Here is a 22572-nt window from a genome sequence, read left to right as displayed (position 1 = left end):
ATGCTGTTCTTTCTTCATTAATTTATTGTAATACCTTTGTAAAGAGAAACATTTCCTTTATTTAACTTAAATAATTTGGTTGAAGGTATATTGGATTTTTGCAATGGAATTTCTTGTAATATGGCCTCATGACTCAGAGAAAAACTAAATTTGTCAGGTAGATGATAATGGTACTTGTATGTAAATACGAATATGAGGAGAACACTGAGTGGACCTCTCACTTCCGAATGTGAAGGAAATTGGTACAAATGCCTTAGTGACATTATTTGGAATCAGCCCTGCTGTTAACTTCCCTTGGCAAATATTGATGATGATGAAGGTCAGGAATTTGCTTTTGTGGTGAAGATGCCTGTATCAGATATCCCATATCCCATAGCAGAGTGCCCGGGTTTGATATTCAGCTCTGCTCCTTATTCCAGCAGATCCGGGAGGCAGCAGGTGCCGGCTAAGAGATAAAGTTACTGCTGCCCACAGGAGAGACCTGGTGGGATTTCCAGCTCCCAACTTTGGCCAGGGTTACTAAGGACATCTGGAGAGAAAACCAGTAGATCGAAATTTTCTGTCTCTCTGCCTTATAGATTTAAAAACATTTAAACTATATTTTTTAAAAGATGATGACCCTGGGTATTCCTTGATTGCAATTTCATAGAAGGTAGCAACATTATGTTACCACGCAGAAATATGTTCCAAAATTTGTCTATCAGTTTATCTAATTTATTCTCCCATATGAGTGAGTACGTTCAAAAAAATCCAACTTCCATCTCTTCTTCACCTCCTTTGTTAGCCTTCTCAGGAGCTTGCATGTCTGTGTATCAGAGATGGAGAGGGGGACAGGGGGAGAGGGAGAGAGAGGGGGAGAGGAGAAGAGGGGAGAAGGGGAGAGGGGGAGAGGGGACAGGGAGAGAGAGGGAGAGAGGAGGAGAGGGGAGAAGGGGAGGGGGGAGAGGGGAGAGGGAGAGAGGGGGACAGGGGGACAGGGAGAGAGAGGGAGAGAGGGGGAGAGGAGGAGAGGGGAGAAGGGGAGGGGGGAGGGGGAGAGGGGGGAGAGAGGGAGAGAGAGGTACAGGGGGACAGGGAGACGGCGGGGGGGGGGGAAGGGGGACAGGGAGAGAGGGAAATTACTATGCAAAGTAAGGGAACAAAAACGGGGGAGGTAGAGGGACCAACAGCTGCAAGGATCTGACTGTGTAGACTGATCAAACCCTCACCCTAAACAACTCAGCGCTCAGATTTCTTCTCTTGGCAGCTGATTTTCCAGCCCATGTAAAACACTGCAAAGATGCGGGGAGGGACCACGAACCAGCTCTGCTATGGCTCTTCACACGGGCCTTCCAGATCCTCTGTGTGGAAATCATATGTACCATCCAATAGAGAACAGACAAGGGAAGTGAATGACAGGCACCCAGCTGCGCACCGCAGTAACTGAAGGTCAGGGACTCGCTCCTGAGAACGCACAACAGCTGCCCGGAGCAGAGAATGACTGTGGAGCCAGAGAAGCTAGATCCCTGTGTGTGACTTTCCTGTTGAATTTCTCCCACCTTCCCCCCTTGGCACCCTACACTCCATATTCTCTCTAATCTTTCCGCCCTCCCCACTCCTACACCCTACCCCCTCCAATGTTCCTGGAATTTTGGACTTCGCTATTTTTAAAACCCGTCAACTCGGTAGCCACTTCCCTCCCCCGCTCAGCTGTCCAGCACTCCCGCCAGCCATTTACTCCCTTCCCCCACAGCAAACCTTCCCTGGCTCCCTGACCTCAGCGGGTGAGACTGCAGCCAGCCGAGCTGGGGACCTGGGGGAGACATGGAGAAAGAGACGGGGGACCCTCTGGTTGGAGCAGACTGAAAGAGTAGGCAGCCATGGCTGGAGAATTGGATATCAGAGTCATGTTTGACCTCTGGAAACAGTAAGTCCAAATGAAATTGCAATTCCTTTGATAAGCTTTTGGATGGAAGTTTATCTTTGAGAAAAGTACAGACATTGGTTTGGATGGTTCTGATCCAAAAGTTAAGATCTCTCTATAGCTAGATACTACAATTTCCATTTATTCAGGTTTCATTTCTTTCTAGCTTCTAATCTCTGTCCATTTGAACTTTACTTCTCTGTCTCTGGCACCTCCTTCACCTTGTCACCCTAGGACTTATAATAAAGTCTGGGGAGGAGTTGCTCACACCCCCTATTCTGTAGTTTTCTGGTCCTGGCCAAATCAGACCTCTGATGATTAGTCATCGACGTGCCTGCCCCCAGTCCCTACTTAGCAATGCCCTTCACATTGGACTTCCGAGGCCTGAGGCTAGCCCTTGCAAGAAATTATTTCTTTACCCCAAACACCAGTCCCTCTGACTGACTCTCACTCCTGCAGTTTCCCCCAATCACATCCTTAGTCTGAAAGATGGGAGTTTGGTCCAATAAGAGCTGACCCCTCCCCTATTTTTAGTAAAAGACTAAAAGACTGATAATTTAGTATTTTCCAGGGAAGATTAAGAGTAGGTCTCCAGTTAAGTGGGAAAAATACAAGTGTTGACTTCAAAAAAGTCAAATATTGATTGGCATTCCTGATGTGTACCTCCTTACTGCTAACTGCAGCTGCTTAGAGTAGGTGAGAGATTGGGCCCCTTCTCACTTGAATATTGAGGTTCTAGAAGGCAAGAACAACCCATTTTGCCCCTTCTTGTGTTCTTCTGACACAAAAAAAAGAAAAAGAAGAAGAAGAAGAAGAAACATCTAGAGGATGGCACAGCCCCTGGAGGGTGGCCTCTCCTGACGGGGAGAGAGGAATAAGAAGGGGTTTCTCAAGTGTTTCCAGATGGAAATGTACTTGGAAACTCTCGGGAAGAGTGAGCTCTGATGCACCTCCACAGTTCCTCCACTTCTGACAGAACCGCTGTTTGGTAGCTCTAGATGGGGCAACGCCTGGACTCTGCCCCAGCGAGGTCACTCAACCCTCCCTCCACCCCCACCAAAGGGTATTGCACAAGGGACCTGTACGTGGCCTGCAGCTGGGCACCCCGTCCCACTTAGAGTTTGGGAAGCCCCATTCTCCCCAAACCCCAGGCTGCTCACCCTTTTCTTGATCTCCCCAGATTCTCCTCGCATCATCCTGGCCAATCTGCAACTCTTCTCTTTCTCCATGCCCAGCCAAATCTCTTTTTTCAGTCACTCACAGGACGTCTGGTCAAAATCCACTAGGTAGGAGGGTCGTCAGCTGGAAAGAACCTGTGCCTGGGGGGACTTGACTGGATAGGTATGGGGCATCCAGGACAGTCCCCTAGCCCCCAGTCCCCCCATGGCAGTCCCCCAACTCTAAGCATACTCACTCTCCTGCTGCTCCTCTGTGGACATGGTAAGGAGGGGCCAGGGAAGGGTGTTGGGGAAGCCAGGAGGTTAGGCTGGCTGCTGTGTAGGAAGGGGTGCATGAGAGCCTGAGTAAGGCAAGGCTCGCATTGGTCTAGGGGACACTTAAAGTGCCAGCTGGATTTGGAAAAGGATCTCTGGGAAGAGCTTGGCGGACAGGGAGAAGGGATCACACACTTTCATAAGACCGAGGGGGTACAGGGCCAGGGAGCAAACGGGGAAAGACGAGGCTCGGCCAGGTTTAGGAACGGCTGGAATCTCTGGAGTAGATCTCAAAGTTATGAGCAGATAGATTGTGGTTGGAGCGGGGAAATACGGGGGCCAGTTCACAATGTTCTCCCTTCTGTCCTTAGCTCAATCCCAATGCAAGATCCTCCGCTGCAATGCTGAGTATGTATCATCCACCCTGAGCCTTAGAAGCGGGGGTTCTCCTGGAGGGCTTCGAGGAGGAGGCGGTGGTGGTCGAGCAGCAGGAGCCGGTTCCGGTGGCCTCTGCCGGGCGCTGCGCTCCTACGCGCTCTGCACTCGGCGCACCGCTCGCACCTGCCGCGGGGATCTTGCCTTCCACTCGGCGGTGCACGGCATCGAAGACCTCATGATCCAGCACAACTGCTCCCGCCAGGGCCCCACGGCTCCTCCTCCGCCCCGGGGCCCCGCCCTTGCAGACCCGGGTTCTGGTCCCCTAATCCCAGACCCCTGTGACTACGAAAGCCGGTTTTCCCGGCTGCACGGTCGTGCCCCGGGCTTCTTGCATTGCGCCTCCTTCGGGGACCCCCACGTACGCAGCTTCCACCACCACTTTCACACGTGCCGTGTCCAAGGAGCTTGGCCCCTGCTGGATAACGACTTCCTTTTTGTCCAGGCCACCAGCTCCCCCGTGGCAAAGGGGGCCAACGCCACCACCACCCGGAAGGTCAGGGTCGCAATTTTCCTTCACCCTGCTTTTCAGGGTTACTCTTGCTGCTTCCCCAACCCTCCCCGCCCCAGGCCCCCAGCAATGCACCCAATTCCAACTCCCACATCTGCCCCCTCCACCCCACTACCAAAGTCTTGCTCCTGTGAGTCACTTTTCCTTCACTGGAACATCCCTCAAATGCAGAAAATTATTAAGGAAAAAACCAGGGGCAGCAGAGCTGAGTTTTACAGAAGGGAAACATCCTTCTCCTTAGGAGATTGAGACCAGAAAGAAAGGTTGAGTGGGAACGAAGCACTATTGGGGCATCAGTGGGAGAAGGCACGGCACATTGAGGGAGTCCTGACTGATGTGTGGGAGTAGGAGGCCTGATTAGGGACCCCCACATGAACCATTTTCTGTCTTACCCTCATCACAGCTCACCATAATTTTTAAGAACATGCAAGAATGCATTGATCAGAAGGTCTACCAGGCTGAGGTGGACAATCTTCCTGCAGCCTTTGAAGACGGTTCCATCAACGGAGGTGACCGGCCTGGGGGCTCAAGTCTGTCCATTCGAACTGACAACCCTGGGAGCCACGTGGAGATCCGAGCCGCCTACATCGGCACAACTATCATCATCCGGCAGACGGCTGGGCAGCTCTCCTTCTCCATCAGGGTGGCGGAGGAGGTGGCCAGGGCCTTCTCAGCCGAGCAGGACCTGCAGCTCTGTGTTGGAGGGTGCCCTCCAAGCCAGCGACTCTCCCGCTCAGAGCGCAGCCGCAGGGGAGCTGTCAGCATAGACACTGCCCGACAGCTGTGCAAGGAGGGGCTTCCGGTGGAAGACGCTTACTTCCATTCCTGTGTCTTTGACGTTTTGATCTCTGGTGACCCCAACTTCACGGTGGCGGCTCAGGCGGCTCTGGAGGACGCCCGGGCCTTCCTGCCAGACTTGGAAAAGCTGCATGTCTTCCTCTCAGATGCTGGGGTCCCTATCTCCTCCGCAACCCTCTTAGCCTCACTCCTTTCTGGGCTCTCTCTTCTGTGGCTTTGCTTCCAGTAAGTAGGCCAGCAATTCCATGATTGGTTTGCAAATTGTTTGGGGATAGACATTGGCATGAAAGCAAATAAAGAACTGCTGAAGGAAATAAAGAACTGTGGATTAGAGACACATGAAGCAATGCGTTTATCCAGGGTCAAATGTGGCTACAGTCCAGGGTGAAAAGGCACACATAGTAAGGATTTTGGCAAGATTTCTGGATGTTAGACCTCAGCAGGACTTCTTCACCAGCCTTTCCAATCCCATTTTATAGCAAATATGGTTTCAATCCATCTAATCCCAACATTACTTCTACCAGTGTGGAGGTGATAGGGTCCCAATGACCCATGAAGACTTGAGGGTTGAGATTATTTTAGAGACAGCGATGTCTCACATCTGATGGTTCACGCCTGCAAATGACTGCAACAGCTAGGTCTGGACCAAGCCAGAAGTCAGAAGCCAGGAACTCGAGCTAATTCACTCACATGGGTGGCAGTGGCCCAAGTACCTAGTCCATCATCCACTGCCTTCCCAGGCACATTAACAGGCAGCTGAATCTGATAGAGCAGCCAAGACTATGACCGATATTCTGGTCTCAAAAGTGGTTGCTTGGGCCTGGTGTGATGGCTTAGTGGCTTAAGTCCTTGCCTAGGATCTCATATGGGCACCAGTTCATATTCCAGAGGCCCCGCTTCTCATCCAGCTCCCTGCTTGTGGCCTGGGATAGCAGTTGAGGATGGCCCAAAGCTTTGGGACCCTGCACCCACGTGGGAGACTGGGAAGAAGCTTCTGGCTCCTGGCTTTAGATCAGCTCAGCTCCGGCCATTGTGGTCACTTGGGGAGTGAATCATCAGATGGAAGATCTTCCTCTCTGTCTCTCCTCCTCTCTGCGTGTCTGACTTTGCAATAAAAATAAATAAATCTTTTAAAACAATAACTGTAGGAAGGTCCTTATCTCTAGTTGTACATTAGGGGACAACTGAAGCACATACAGAAAGGTTGACTTTCCCAGTCACACAGTTAGTAAGCGCTAGATCCAGAAACTCAATTCTTAACTATGACACTAAATTAATTTTGGTTGTAGAGCTGAGCAGAGAAGGATAGGGAAGGCAGTTGTTGCCACCACAAAAGCTACTCTCTTCTCATATGAAGCCAAATTCAGGCTCTGGGAAAGGAATGAAAAGCTCAGACTTGAAGCAACGCAGCTTGTCAAAGAAGGGTGTTCAGAAGCAGCAGCACTGTGCTGAGCAAATTAAGGAAAGAGGGATATTATTCTGTTTTTATTTTGGAAGGCAGTTTTACAGAGAGGTGAGGCAGGGAGAAAAACCTTCCAACCACTGATTCACTCCCCAAATGGCAGCAATGGCTGGAGCCAATCTGAAGCCAAAAGCCAGGAGCTTCTGCTGGGTCTTCCATGCATGTATGGGGTCCCAAGGGTTTGAGCCATCTTCTGCTGCCTTCCCAGGGCATAAGCAGGGAGCTGAATGGGAAGCAGGGCAGCTGGGACACAAATCGGTGTCCATCTGGGATTCTGGCACTAGTAGGTGGAGGATTAGCCAACTGAGCTGACACAGCAACCCAGAGGAGTAATGTTTTTATTTAGTATCTTCCCCTGGTTTCTGAGCTCAGCCTCTCCCTTGAGAGGCTATCTTTGAGACCTCTGTCCTTGAGGTCCCACTCTCCAAGAGCTAATCAGACGTTCACTGTTATTTGCACCCTCTTTTCTCAGTCCCACCCACCTGACCATACATACCCTCCTTGCACACATGCACGCACACACAGACCCATGCCTTCCAGACCAGGTGTCTTATCTGGTCTCCCATTTGTCTTTTCTCCTGCAGATTTTCAACCCTGTTCCTTGCTCTGCACCCACTCAACAGAAACAACCTGTGGCTAATCTAGGTAACCTGTTCTAAGGAAGAAAACTAAAGAAGTATCAGAGCCAGGTTACTCTTAAAGATAACTGGCTTTTATTTTAATTGGAAAGGCAGATTTACAGGGAGAAGGAGAGACAGAAAGATGTTTTGTCTGCTGGCTCATTCCCAAGTGGCCACAACGGCCGGAGCCAGGAGCCAGGAGTTTCTTGCGGGTCACTCACGTTCACTCCCCTAGAGGTCACTCTCCAAGTGAGGGGTTAGTCACTGAGCCATAGTGCTAGTCCCCAATGTCTGGCATTTTAAATCACCCCTTTTGAAGAATTGTTCTTTTAATTGGTTCCCTGAACTCAAAAGAGTAGCTTTATTCCCTAGATGTAGCAATTTTTCTTTTTTAAAAAGATTTATTTTATTTTTATTAGAAAGTCAGATATACAGAGAGGAGGAGAGACAGAGAGGAAGATCTTTTGACCATTGATTCACTCCCCAAGTGGCCACAATGGCAGGTGCTGCACCGATCCAAAGCCAGGAGCCTCTTCCAGGTCTCCCATGCGGGTGCAGGGTCCCGTGGCTTTGGGCCGTCCTCGACTGCTTTCCCAGGCCACAGGCAGGGAGCTGCATGGGAAGCGAGGCTATCATTTCTCCTCTGTGTATATTTGATTTTCCAAAAAGAAAATAAACAAATCTTAAAAAAAAAAAAAAGAACTCCTGGCTCCTAGCTTCAGATCAGCTCAGCACCAGCTGTTGTGGCCACCTGGGGCGTGAAACAGTAGATGGAAGATCTTTCTTTCTCTCCTGCTCTCTGTAAATTTGGCTTTCCAATAAAAATAAAGAAATCTTTAGAGAGAGGAAGGTACCAACACCACCAAATGTTGCCATGATACGAATTTTCTTAATATGCTGTTGGATGTAAGATGATATAACCTCTTTGTTAAAAGCTTGGCAATCTCTTTCAGCAGAAGCATACACTAGTCATGCAAGCTAGATATGATATGATATAATATATAAACATATATAAATAATATATATTAACACACAAAGTTGAACACACATGTTCATAACAGTTTTATCTGTAATAACTAACAACTGAGAATAACTCAACAAGTGAAGGATACACCAATTGTGGCAAATTCATAGAACAGATTGCAACGAAACAGAACAAACTCCTCATATACAGAAAACATGGATGGATCTCACAATAATAATAAAAGTGAAAGAACCCACACCCACCCAAAGCATAAATACTGTTTGCTCCCCTTTGCCATCTACATAAAATTACAGAAAGTGCACAACAATACATAAGGAGGAAAAATAATGTCAATGCCTGCTTGGAGATGAGGAGAAGGGGAGCATAAGGAAATTGCTGGGAGGGGCAGACAAGACCACTGTCCTGAGTGTGGAGTGACGTCATGGGCACACATCAGATCCCACGCAAAGAGACACTTATAAATGTGCGCAATTTATCACACGTCAATTATACCTCAATAAAAATGTAACTTAAAAATAGGCATCCTACATTTCAGTCTTCCTTTGGTGTATCAGACACAGGCTTCTAAGGAAAACAAAGCTAAAAGCAGAGCTCTTCCAGAAAAACACAGAAAATAAGAGGATGATAGGATAAGGGAAAGAGGATGTTTTATTTAATCGTGTTATTCTCTGTTCTCTATTCTTATAACAAAGATCTTACTTGTTTCTCAAGAAAATCATTCTCAATTGGGAGGCCACAGAAAGGACATTTTCCAGTTTAAAATCAACAGTTACTTGGGGTTCTGTCCTTCTACCTCATCATAGACAGCAGGTGGCGCTGGTGATTTAAAAATTATCCACTGTGAGGCCTGAAGGGCAGTTTCTAAAGCTATAATATGTTGACAATTTAAAAGGATATATTTACAAATATTTAACAACTGATGTTTCAGAAATTAAATAAATTTGTGTGCATAATAAGCTAATTACACTGTTTAAATATAATACTTCACAACAAACAAGGGTGGTTCAAGAAACAAAATATACCATTGGGCTCCACAATGGATATTATTTACAGTGTTAGCAATGTGAATACCAACTGCTGATTTTGTTAAAACAGTTATAGAAGTCTACCTGGGTTCGGGGTTGGGGGGATTTGCCGCTCCCTGCAGTGTGGTGACTATGGGGTTTTGGACCCAATGTTGGGGACTCACGCCAAAGACACTGCTGCAAGGCAGTGAATGAGTCTTCGGCCTCCCCCAGGGCAGGCAGTGCACCAAGTGGTGCCAGGCTTTGCCTGGTGGCCGCCCAGTGGCAAACTCTGGAGTTTTTAAGATATGTAGTTGCTGCCTGGGGACACTCATGACTAAGGCCAGTTTGAGCGTGGGTGATTCTCAGTGACAGGGTCATGAAAGATTCAGGCATTCGTGGGAACCAAGACCTGGTGGTTTGGAGGGACATATCCAGAAGATAATTTGAGTTAGACAGATTCACCAGCTCAATTAGGAATACAGAGATGGGCTATTAGCATAAAACATCACTGATCGCCACACACTAGCCCACACCAAAGCTATGGATGGGGGCCTCTTTGGCAGTGTTAGGTACCATTACCCGACTGGGTGGTGGAGTTGCAGAGTGGTCACATTTGGCAGGATCAAGACACTATCCAGCACACGAGAGAACTTGGTCTGGGGGTAGACTGTGGGGTTGTGTGGGCCCAACCCTCTGGAATACAAGTCCCCCTGGTTAGCTCACAAGCTGGGGTTGCAATGGTCTAAGCTAGGTGTGACCATGCCACCTGCCATCAGTTATGGGTAAAGGAACCCGTAACAGTCAGGGTAGGTCAAGGCAGCAGCACCCAAATGTGCATACTTAAACAGGATGTGGGGTGGGCCGGGCTGCCCTTGGAAGGGGGCAGAATGGGCAGGGCTGAACAAATCTTAACTCACAAGAAACAACAGAAATCAGGTTGGAGCACAGCTCATGCCATGTAGGTCCTTGCATATACTGATCTGTGTGAGGCAGAGGCACTAAGCCACAGCATCTAAGGAGCAAGGACAAGTGAGGGGCTCTGCCAAGCTGAGACAGAACAACCACCGGCCTGCACCTGATCTATGGCAGGGGAGAGGCCCGGTTGGGGAACTAAGGGGGCACTCTAGCTGGGTTGAGTTTCCCACCAAGGAGCGCATGGGCTGGAACTGAGGCTGCATTCTGATCAGGATACGATTGTAATCTCACTTGGCACAAGTGTGGACTGGGTCTGGAAGCAACAAGCCAGGCCAGACTCCAACACCATCTGGTGCTCTGGAGGACCGGGGAGAGATGTGTGACAGACTAGGCTAGGTCTCAGCCCTTACTGAACCATGTGTGAGCTGTGTTTGGGTATGGAAGAGCAGTGGCTGGGTTGAAACACCCAACAGTGAGAACCAGATTAGGTTGAAGGCTAGTCAGGAAAAGCCACTGTTCCTGCTAGGACAGGAGGTAAACTGAGTAGGGCTGGCTTATGGACCCACTGGTATGCGCAAAAACTGGCATTGGGAGAGGTTCTGATGGAGGAGCCTGGGCAACTTCTCTGGCAGAACACAGTCCCTGCAGGTAAGCGCAAGAAGCACAATAGGAAACAGCCCAGAACAGGCAATAGAAATTATCCCACTGGCATACACATGGCATGGGTTGGGGGCAGACCAGGCTGAACCTGTTCACATTACCTTCTGGTGAATCTGAGCACCAGAACAGAGTGTGGGTTGAGCCAGGTTCGGTTGCAACACATACCAGTACACAATAAGTAATGCCAAGGTGAGATGAGCCGTACCAGATGTGGTTGCAGCGCCCAAACAGCACATGTGACAATCAGGAGGAGGAGGCAAAGCTGACAGGGGAACATGGGCTCCCCTGCTGAACAACTACTTCCATTGGAAAGCGTGAGCTGGGATGGGGGAAGTTCAGACTAGGCAGGGCTATAACACCTGTGGGCCTCATGTTAGCTAGATAAGGGAAGGGTCACAGTGGGCTGACTGTTCCGACTGGTGCAAGCAAAAATTAGAGTGGTTGAGGGTTGTTTGGGCTTAGCCGCAGCATTAGCTAGCAGAGGCTGGCACTGGGAACTAATTCTGTCAAGTCAAATGCCAGAACCACCTGGAGAGTGCATAATCTGGGAGTGGGTGTGGCCTAGAAGGGAAATAGTGGGCACCTCCTTCAGGGTTACCAACCTCACTAGACAGCACAAAAACCAGGATAGGGGCAGGGGTGGCTAGACAGAAAGGCACCTGCCAGTAGGTGTATGGGCTAGATAAAGGTTGGTTGGGTTGAACTATGCTTCAATGTCTATTGACATATGCAATAGCTGAATGGGATGTGGGACAGACTGGACAAGCCTGCGGTACATACTGGCAAGCATGGGAACCAGGGTAGGGGGCAGAACTGGTGGGGGGTTATGGGGAGTTGCCCCAACTAGGCTGCAGCTCCAACTGGTTTGCATGAGGACCAAGTATGAAGTGGGTAGGATCGAGCTGGACTGCAACACCCGTTGGTTCACAAGGAAGACAGGGGTAGAAACAGAACAGACCCAGCAATCACAACGACCAGCAAGTGCATAAGCTGATTGGTGTGACGGACGGTGTTGGAGTCTGTACTAGCAAACTCACTCAAGAATCAGATCTGAGATCATCTCAGATGAAGTTTCTTTGGAGATCCCTCCAACTGAACTGCCGGACTCAGAACTCCAACCATCAAGAGACTATGTCAGCCAGTGGACTCTGAATAGGTTTCATTGAGATTGGAACTGTGAGACTGGCAGCAATCCAGAACTGATGAACTATCAAAACTGTTTGAGCAGGACCCTCGGAGTGTGCCTCCTGTTGGGGATTGGGGATGGGTGGGAGGTTGGCTGGGGCTTTTCCCTTTGTTACTCCCCTAACCCCAGATACAGGGCAAAATGATATTAGTGTGGAAACAATGATATTACCCACTTTCACTCTGTAGCCCTTGACCCTTTGTACCCTAATCAACTAAGATTATTTTTTAAAAAAAGTCTACCTGGAAGGTAATCATGGGGGAAAGGAAAATGGAATACAATGTGATAACAATATTTAAAATTTCCAGGCCCAGTATGATGGCTCAATGACTAAATCCTCATCTTGCAAGCACTGGGGTCCCATATGGACATCAGTTCATGTCCTGGCTGCTCAACTTCCCATCCAACTCCCTCCTTATGGCCTGAGAAAGCAGTAGAGGATGGTCTAAATACATTGGGACTCCCACATAGGAGACCCAGAAGTTTCTGGTTCCTGGATTCATATCAGCTCAGCTCAGGCCATTGCAGCCATTTGGGGAGTGACCTAGCAGATGGAAGATCTTTCTCTCTGTCTCTCTTCTCTCTGTAAATCTGATCTACCTTTCCAATGGATGGGAAGTGGAGTAGCCAGGAAACAAATCGGTGTCCATGTGGGAACCTGGCACACACAAGGCTACTAGGCTACCATACCAGGCCCATAAATTATTATTATTATTATTTTAAAAGAAGCATGTCACTTGAATGTAAAAAGTGTTTTCAAATGTATTCAAGTCACAGTAACGAAGACGGATCTTTCCTGTTGCTGTCTTTGCTTCCGCAGTTGACAATGGGCCCCAACACTATCTGGGTTTCTACTCCTTCATGTTTTACTTTAACTTGTGGCCTCCTCAACCACTTCCCACGTCAACACCTCCTTCCCTGACTGGATGATTTCTTCCCACATTTCTACTCAAGGAAATGGCCCAGTAACTACAATTCTCAAAAGAAGTGCCAGGCCACTATACCAGCATTAAGGAAAGAGGAAAGAACATTCAAAAACAAAATGCCTTCCTCAATAGTTCTGCCTATTCCCCAACCACATGATTCACCATATTCCCAAGAAGTAACAGGAAGAGCTAAGTTTTGGATGTTTCCTGAGAAAAAACTTACGTGCGAACAGAGGGTGGGCTTTGTAAAAGTGAAAGAGTGAAAGAAGGCTAGCTAGACTCTGCCTCCACTAAAGTGCTATTTCGGGACATTCTTGTATTCATTCTCTGCTCTTGGTCCCGAAGAATCAATTTTAAGGTTTACTTACTTATTTGTTCACTTCTTTGAAAGGCAGAGTGACAGAGCTGCTGAGAGAAAGAGGTCTTCCTAATAGTGGTTCAATCCCCCACATGGCTGCAACACCTGTACTGGACCAGGCCAAAGCCAGGAGCTGTGAACTCCGGGTCTCCCGTGGGGATGGTGAGGGCCCTGCTCTGCTGTTTTCCCAGGACATTAGCAGGAAGCTGCATCAGAGGTGGAGCATCCTGAGCTCAAATGTACTCCAAACTGCACTCCAATATGAGACAGAATGGGATGCAGGTATCACACAGGGTGGCTTAACCCACTACAGCACAACACTTTACTTTGACACTTTGTTAAAATGACAAATAAATACATTTGTGTTTCCGTAGGCTTCTACACAGGCATTTCCGTTTTGACATCCAGAATATAGCAGATTGTTTTAGTTGTTTTCCTTCTAACAAACTTTCATCTCTCTTCTCTCCTTCATACTTTCCACCTCTGCTCCCTCCTCTTTTCTTTTTTTTATATTTTCTTCTCCTTTTTTCTTCCTTACTTAATGCTATCTATGCTTTATGAGGCAATAAAACCAAATATTTCTTTTTTTTTAAGATTTATTTTTTATTTTTATTGGAAAGGAGGATATTCAGAGAGGAGAGACAGAGAGGAAGATCTCCCATCCGATGATTCACTCCCCAAGTGAGCCGCAACGGCCGATGCTATGCCGATCCGAAGCCAGGAGCCTCTTCTGGGTCTCCCACGCGGGTGCAGGTTCCCAAAGCTTTGGGCCGTCCTCGACTGCTTTCCCAGGCCACAAGCAGGGAGCTGGAAGGGAAGCGGGGCTGCCGGGATTAGAACCGGTGCCCATATGGGATCCCGGGCGTGCAAGGTGAGGACCTTAACCACTGCGCCACCGCACCGGGCCCAAAAACCAAATATTTCAACAACAATGCGCAATTATTAGGTGCTTTTCTCGCATACCCAGAGCAGTTTGTTCCTTGATGTTTATCTCAACATGTTTACTTCAACATTCTATGTTTCCATATTCTGCCTATATTTCAATATTCTATGCTTTAATAGCCACTTCCCTTGTTTCAATGTTCACTTCCTATAATTTTCTGTAAGTCAGTAGTATTCTTGCTTATACTATTAAACTACTACGTTTAGTATCAAACACTCGCTGTCCCAGACCTTCCCCTTGCTTTTTGTTATTTGAAGGTTAAAGTTGAGAACTACCTCCTCTAAGGCATCCCTGCATCACCTACACCCCGAGATGTTTTAAGCCAGTGATCTGGCTGTGGACTAATGGTTGTTCCACTTTAGAAGCCAATTTGGGGTCTGAAGCAAGTAGCCTAGTGGCTAAAGTTCTCTCCTTGCATGCATGCACCTGGCTCGTGTCCCAGCTGCTCCACTTTCCCTCCAGCTCCCTGGGAAAGCAGTTGAGGATGGCCCAAAGCCTTGGGGCCCCGCACCTGCGTGGGAGACCTGGAGGAGGTTCCCGGCTCCTGGCTTCAGATTGGTGCAGCACCAGCCATTGCGGTCACTTGGGGAGTGAATCATTGGACAGAAAATCTTCCTCTCTGTCTCTCCTCCTCTATGTATATCCAATAAAAAACAAATCTTTTTTTTAAAAATACCATCTTCTGCAGTAGATAGATATAGATATAGATTAGATATAGATATAGATAGCTGCCTGCCTGTCTGGTAAGAATCAAGTGTGCTACTAATCTGTAAAATGCTATTAACAAAGTATTGTCAGTCTGGATTAAAAAATAGAAAAGGGTTTTAATGTTTGTTTTCTTTCTCTCAGTCTGAACAGAGTATTTCCTTCATCTCTTCCTTCTTCTCATGATCAAGAAGCAGGGGGAAGGGGAAGGGCCCCAGGGGTAAATAGTTTGGAGCAAGTTGCAGTTTCCAGAGTTTGTTTTTCTCTTTGAACTAAGCAGTGACATATTAAAGTGACCACTAAGGGGCATGGCTGAGCAACTGGATTCCAAATCGTTGAAGAAAGAATTTCTCAGAAAAGGGGAAGTTAGGGTAAGCACGCAATGTCCCATCTCCCTCGTGCTTATAAACATCAACTCAGTCCAATTTTCCTTTCACAGAAAAACAAGCCATCCCATCTTGTCTCACTGCCTTAACCCTCTTGCTCTGATACATAATTTGGTCACAGGCTTTAAGGGAAAAACTGGTTATAAATGTTTCAGGATAGCAGAAGGAACTGTCTGAGTAAATTGCTAAAAATTAGGTTTCATTTTATTTGAAAGGCAGAGACACTCAGAGGAAGATTTCCCAACCATTGGCTCACTTCCAAAATACCCCAAAACAGCCTGGGCTATGCCAAGTAGAAGCCAGGAGCCAGGAATTCAGTGTCCATCTCCCATGTGGGCAGCAGGGTCCCAAGTACTGGAGACATACCTGCTGCACTGGGAGAAAGCTGGCATAGAAAATAGATCAAGGACCCAAGCCAGACACATCAACATGGAATGCAGGGGTCCCAAGTGGCATTTTTTTCCCTTTATGATTTATTTATTAAACAGGCAGAGCAGCAGAGACAGGGAGAGACAGAGTGAGCTCTTCCATTGCTGAGTCACTCCCCATACGCCCACAACCAGAAGCCTGGAACTCCACCCTAGTCTCCCACATGTGGGGCAGGGGTCCCAACACCTGGGCCACTTGCTGCTGCTTTCCCAAGCTCCTTAGCGTGCTATGCACAACACCAGCCCCTCCCAAGAGGCATCTTAACCACTGCATCATACACCTGCCCCAGTCTCTCAATTCAATTTCTTCTATTTAATGATTAATTCTATGAAATTTATCAAGTACCAGGAAAAATACAAAGAACAAAGAAAAGTAGATTTCCTGCTGTCTAGGATTGCATTACTAGGAGAGACAAGGTAATTTATATATAAGTGGTATATTTGAAATATTAACCACATGCGGTAGAGTATTCAAAGAGAATGTATTTTAAAAAATGAAATTATGGGCCCAGTGAGGTGGCCTAGCAGCTAAAGTCCTTGCCTTGAATGCGCCAAGATACCATATGGGCACTGTTCTAATCCCAATGGCCCCACTTACCATCCAGCTCCCTGCTTGTGGTCTGGGAAAGCAGTGGAGGACAGCCCAAAGCCTTGGAACCCTGCACTCACATGGGAGACCCGAAGGAGCTCCTGGCTCCTGGTTTTGCATCGGCATAGCATCAACCGTTGCGCTCACTTGGGGAGTGAACCATCAGACAGAAGATGTTCCTCTTTGTCTCTCCTCCTTTTTGTATATCTGACTTTGCAATAAAAGTAAAAATAAAATACATCTTTTAAAAAACAAAATTACATTTGGTTATAAGAGAAGGAATTGGCAAAGGTTTCTTAGAAGAAAGGTCATGTGGCTGTCTATAGAAATATATGTAGGATGACAAAGAGCATAGCCAGGCCAGGATGGGTGCAGCATTGTGGCACAGCATGTTAAGCTGCTGATTCCAAAGACAGCATCCCATATTGGAGTGCTGGTTTGAGTCCCTGATGCTCCTCTCCAATCCCGCTTTCTGCTTAGGCATTCTGGGAAGACAGTGGCTCAAATATTTGAGATTCTACCACCCATACGAGACACAGGATAGAATTCCTGGCTCCTGGCTTTGCCTGGACCACCTCTGGCTGTTCTGGGCATTTGGGGAGTGAGCCAGTGCACTCTGCTTCTCTGTCACTCTTCCTTTCAAGTAGACAAATCTTTGAAAAAAAAAAAAAAAAGCTGGGAAAGGAATGACAGGCATTCCAGGTAGAGAGAAAAGCTCTACAAAGCTCAACAGAGACATAGAGGCACATTGAGTACTCAAGTATAGCGTACAAATATGAGGAAATTAAGTGGAAGTGAGACTGGAAAGTCTAGTTGAGGACATCTCATGAGGTTTTTAGATGCCAGGTTGAAGCCTTTGAATGTGATTCAATAAATTATAGATTTTGGAGCACCCTGGAAACAGGAATGCTATTTTGTTAAATTAATCCAGTCGTGGTCTACGTATCATAACAAGAAGTTTACTATGAAACTATTAAAATAATCTAGGCCCAAAGTAACAAGGACATGAACTTGAAGGGTGACAGGGGACTAAGAGTGAGCTGATAGGTTCTATAAACAGTGGAGCAGTGACCTCTACAGAATTTGGCAGCTGATTGGGTGTGGGGGAGGTCAGAAAGGAAGGAATCAAAGGCAATTCCTGGGTTTTCAGCCTTGATGACTGGGGGAATACACAATGGCTCCATTAAAAGAAACAGGACAAGCAAATGAGTTCAATACAGCAGGAAGATTAGGAAATCATTACTGGACAAGTTGAATCTGAGATACCAGCTGGAACTTTTGGAGACAAGCTAACCAGTATAGATTTTAACGTCACTTATACAATGAGGTTCAGATGAACAAACTGAAAACCTAACTAACAGAGAAGCAGAGGGCAAAGACAAGCCATCGAGAAGAGCTTTGGGGTATGGAGGAAAAGAAGGAATCACTATGAAAAGAGGAAGTTCAAAAATCAAGATAAGTGTTTACATCTTTTAAAAATACAGCATTATTCTTTATGTATTTTACTTGAGTTACAGAGAAAGAGAGTGAGATGCTCCACTGGCTCATGTCCCAAATCGCCACAGTAGCTGTGGCTGAGCCAGGCCAAAGCAGGGAGCCAGGCATCCTTTCTGGGGCTCCTGTTTTAGCTACAGGGACCCATGTGGGTGCCAACTGGAGTCCTCACTGTTCTGCTTCCAAACCAGCTCCCTGCTAATGCGTCTGGGAAAGCAGAGGAAGATGGCCCAAGAACCTGGTCCCTGCACCCACAAAGCTGGCCCCAGAAGGTCAACAGTAACCCAATGCTGTGTCAAAATGCCTACACCATTCATCTTAGTGCAACTCATCATCTAGCCAAAGTATCTTCTCACATAATCACCAAAAGGGTGAATCCAGTACAACAAGGTATTTTGAGAGAGAAGCTTCATTCACTAACTTTTATTATATTGTTATACATATTCTACTTTATTATCACTTATTAATTTCTTACTGGGCCTAATTTATAAATTAAACTTTATTATAAATAAGTATGCATAGGGAAAAATCTGGTACACATAGGATTCACTACTATCTGCAGTTTTAGGCATCCACTGTATACTGGAAGGAATTCCCCCACATAAAGGGAGACAGCTGTAATTAAAGCTGATTGAAAAAAAAAGCACTCTGATAAATAAAGCACCTTATAGTAACTGTTAAGACTCCTAGGTTTGGGAGTGTGGTTGCATTTGCATTCTATTTTAACTCTAGGTCCTAAGGCAAGCACTTAAAGAAGCTGGCTTTTTTTTTTTTTTAATTAAAGGGTAATTAGAGTTACCTTTAATTCAAAAGTTTTGAGTTTTGCCCTGAATCTCTTAAAAGACACTTGTGAAAATTACACAGCTATTATAGTATATGCTTTGGACAGGTCAGGCCTGGCAAAGTCTATGACCTCTAGCAAATTAACTCTTTTGAGACTGATTTCTTCATTAACCCTGTAATAAGATTGAATGAAACAATCTAGCCTTAAATCCTTATTGGAACAAGAGGACAAATGATTTTACAAACATTATTGATACAATTAAGAAAAGAACTGCGTCCATTTTAAGTGCTTAATAAATGACAGTCACACAAGTGCTAACTTTGAACTCTAAGACAATATAACAATGTATTCTCTCTTTTTAAAAAAGACTTATTTATTATTTATGGAAAGGCAGATTTATAGAGAGAAAGAGAGATAAAAAGAAATATTTTCCACCTGTGGTTTACTCCCCAGTGGCCACAATGGCCACAGATGAGCTGATCTGAAGCCAGGAGCCAGGAGCCTTTTCTGGGTTTCCCAAGTGGGTGCAGAGTCCCAAGGCCTTGGGCCATCTACTGCTTTCCCAGGCCATAGGCAGGGAGCTGGATGGGAAGCAGAGAAGCGGGGACATGAACCAGTGCCCACATGGGACCCTGGCACATGCAAGGCAAGGACTCTGGCTACTAGGCTATCACGTCAGCCCCTAATGTATTCTTATTGACTATAACGTGGACCTCAATGTACAAGCATACATGAAAAAACTCAATGAAAATTGAATTAAAATGTAAGCTCAGGTGCTGGTACTGTGGCACAGCGCATAGAGCTGCCATCTGCAACGCCAGCTTCCCATATGGGTGCTGGTTCCAGTCCCAGCTGCTCCATTTCTAATCCGGCTCACTGGTACTGAGTCTGGGAAAGCAGCTGAGGGTAACCCAAGTTATTGGGCCCCTGCACCAACATGGGAGACCCGGAAGAAACTCCAGGCTGCTGGTTTGCACATCCCATCCTTGACCACTGTGGCTGCTTGGAAGTGAACCTCTGGATGAAAGGTCTATCTCTCGTCCTCCCTCTCTCTAATTCTGCTTTCAGATAAATAAACTCAATCTCTCTTAAGAAACATGAGTTTTTCTTGATGTAAAGAGTTCTGTAATTTATGTGTACTACACAGGTAGTCTTGAAATCCCACACTCTCACTTAAATTATTTGTCACCAAAACATTTCTTAGGAAAAAAAATGGGGAAAACAAGCATTAGAGGAAAGATTACAGAGGTGGCAGATGTGATTAAAAGGATGAAAAACAGTTTATGTCTGCAGAATTTTCTGTTTATCAGACACCAGAGGTTTAAAGAAAAGGAGAAATGTGATCAGAGCCTTGTTCCTGCATGGCAACAGAGTGGTGGGGGCACTTCCTTCCCTCTGTGAAAGCGCTGACTCCATCACCTACAGTACAGCAAGCAAATAATTGCCACTTGGCTTCCTATTGAGCAGGGACTGCAGAAGGTGAAGATGGGCCAGGTAAGGATGACCCAACTTACACAACTCCCAGCGTGCACTGAGCCCTGCCTTGCTGATCCTCCAGGGCCCATCCTTTTCCCCAGAAAGCACAGTGTTTGTACCGTGGTTTCAGGAAAGGAGTCTACAAATTTCTCTTCTTTTTTTCTTGTCTGTTTTCTTCCTTTAACCCAAGAACTAAGGGAAGGAGAATTGGGGAGCAGGTTTTTATTAGAATTCCAGGTTATAAGGTGAAAGGTCGTAAACAACTCTGTCCTCACTCCATTTCAGAACAAGACTTGGCTCCTGGCCTGGTAGTCTGCTAACGCTGCTGCCAAAACAAAATAGTTCCCTGGCGTTCAAGAGAACTTGGGCATAACAGAGCAAACAAGTGGTCTGTACTGAGCTCTGCAAACTAGAAGAGAGAAGAAACTAGAGCCCGAGAGAAACAGAACAAGAGATAAGCCATAGGATTTTTACAAACTCAATCATGCAGAACTTCACATATGTACCCTTACAAACACATATCAGCATTCCCTGTCTCTAACGTGTACCAAATTAGTCTGATCCATTCCTATTCCCTCCCTATGTATTCATTTACATATTATATTATTTACTGATGTTAATTCATCTGTTTCTTTGCAATTGATGTCTGATTCTCACGCCAAACTAAAAATACTCCCAGAAACCACAAGTTTCAAACTTTGAAAATGTAGGAGTCTCACCTACTCTGTTTCCAATAACTCAGTTGGCCAACTAAAAACAAGCCAAGCCTAGTTGATTAACTTTCTAGAACAAGGCGCTGCCTCAAACCCACACACCGTAAGGATCAACATGTTCCTGGGTTTGATGGCAGTGTGTGTGTTCCAGCGGAGTTTTACTGCCTGATTCCTGAGCTTGCTTAATGTTGGGGTTGAGTTGTAACTTGTTGGCCTTACGGTGCCAGCCTAATTAGGGTGTACGAAGAACAGCAAATAAGCATTCCTTTTTGTTGAAAGAGTAGGATTTCTACACTCTCAGAGGCTTCTTCCTCATCTCAGCCTTCAGGACATTATCTTCCTCTTTCCAACATCAGGAATGAGGCAATGATCTCCTGACACCCCAACACAGGTATTTGAGGGGTAATGAGTGAAAAACAAACAAAACCCCTCCATTTCTACATGCAAGCTTATTACATTTAAGAATAAAATCTCAGGAGATGGTTCCTAAGGTATTTGGTAACCCCTATCTGAAATGAATACAGAATGAACTCAGGGTTCCTTCAGCTCTGACCACTCTTTCTTCTCCTTCTCTTCGGATTCCAAGGGTTGGGAAAAGGGGGGAGATGGTTTGGAACAAGATACAGAAATTGTTCCTCCAAATGGGTACAACTATAAATATGAGAACTTTCTCACTTTTAACCAACTTTGTGTGGGCAACAGATCTATGGATGTTCATTTGCTTTAGTAAACTGGAGAAGGGAGTAGTGAAAGCGGCTCACGCAGAAAGTCATGAGCCAAGCCTCGGTTCTTTATTTCGCCATTTTATCTCTGTTCCCTGGAGAAGGAAGGAGGCCGAGAGACACAGAGTGAATCACCAGAGTCTAAAGGACATACCTCACTAGCTGGGTAATGAGGTAAGCAGGGAACATAAACAAATTGTTCCCCAACTTTGCAGGTACAAACGGAAGAGATGAGGGGATAAGCCACAGGATGTGTTCACACCCTTACTGCTTCCGTTCCAGAGAACAGAGAGAACAGAATGGTGGGGACAGGTGGCGAGGAAGAGCCCCTCACACTGTCCCAGAGCCCCGAGGGGTAGGGGAGCGCTGGGGAAGTCACATCTGTCTGGACTCCTGACTTCCAAACAGACTTGAACAGGGGCTGAAAGGAGTGACTTTCCTTCAGAGGCAGGGTTTTGTATTCTATTAAAGATGGGCGAGGAGGAGGTGGGGGTCCCGAACACCAGTACTCTGCACTCTGTCCCTGAAGTATTTTTGGAGCGAAGGGATTGTTTTTCACAGACTTTGACTTAAGAGCCAAGAATAAAAATTCGCCTCTAAGTTAATTACACTGGCTGAGGCTCGGCATGAAATTCCCTCCTAAGCACATTTTTCCTTTTAGCTCAAAACACCGCTGCCAACCAAACAACAGCCACACCCGCCCACCGATGCTGGGTCGCTCGCTCGCCCTGACAGGGTTCGGGGGGCACTGGCGACCCCCCGACGCCCACCGACCCTCTCCGCCCTGACAGGGTTCGGGGGGCACTGGCGACCCTCCGACGCCCACCGACCCTCTCCGCCCTGACAGGGTTCGGGGGGCATTGGCGACCCCCCGACGCCCACCGACCCTCTCCGCCCTGACAGGGTTCGGGGGGCACTGGCGACCCTCCGACGCCCACCGACCCTCTCCGCCCTGACAGGGTTCGGGGGGCACTGGCGACCCTCCGACGCCCACCGACCCTCTCCGCCCTGACAGGGTTCGGGGGGCACTGGCGACCCCCCAACGCCCACCGACCCTCTCCGCCCTGACAGGGTTCGGGGGGCACTGGCGACCCTCCTGCCAAGCCGCCCGGAGAACCCTCTCCGACGCCGCC

General features: G+C 47.1%; 1 protein-coding gene across 1 annotated transcript; it reads left to right on the top strand.

Annotated features, from left to right (window-relative positions):
- Positions 1-3246: 3246 nt before the first annotated feature.
- Positions 3247-5309, top strand: HJV (hemojuvelin BMP co-receptor). The gene is made up of 3 exons (XM_040998888.1): positions 3247-3343; positions 3708-4267; positions 4686-5309. The coding sequence occupies exons 1-3, from the start codon at positions 3247-3249 to the stop codon at positions 5307-5309; spliced, it is 1281 nt and encodes a 426-aa protein (XP_040854822.1).
- Positions 5310-22572: the final 17263 nt, after the last annotated feature.

This window comes from Ochotona curzoniae, unplaced genomic scaffold, assembly GCF_017591425.1.
Source record: "Ochotona curzoniae isolate NIBS_2020 unplaced genomic scaffold, NIBS_Ocur_1.0 scaffold_1037, whole genome shotgun sequence".
NCBI lineage: Eukaryota > Metazoa > Chordata > Mammalia > Lagomorpha > Ochotonidae > Ochotona > Ochotona curzoniae.
The sequence above is the reverse complement of the archived record's forward strand: the minus strand, read 5'-3'. Positions and strand labels throughout refer to the sequence as shown.

Bases quoted from the DNA above. Each gene is read 5' to 3' on its own strand.
- HJV (XM_040998888.1), top strand. From the start codon at position 3,247: ATGGGGCATCCAGGACAGTCCCCTAGCCCCCAGTCCCCCCATGGCAGT. The intron at 3,344-3,707 runs GTAAGGAGGGGC...TTCTGTCCTTAG, and splicing joins GCTGCTCCTCTGTGGACATG to CTCAATCCCAATGCAAGATC. The intron at 4,268-4,685 runs GTCAGGGTCGCA...CCCTCATCACAG, and splicing joins ACGCCACCACCACCCGGAAG to CTCACCATAATTTTTAAGAA.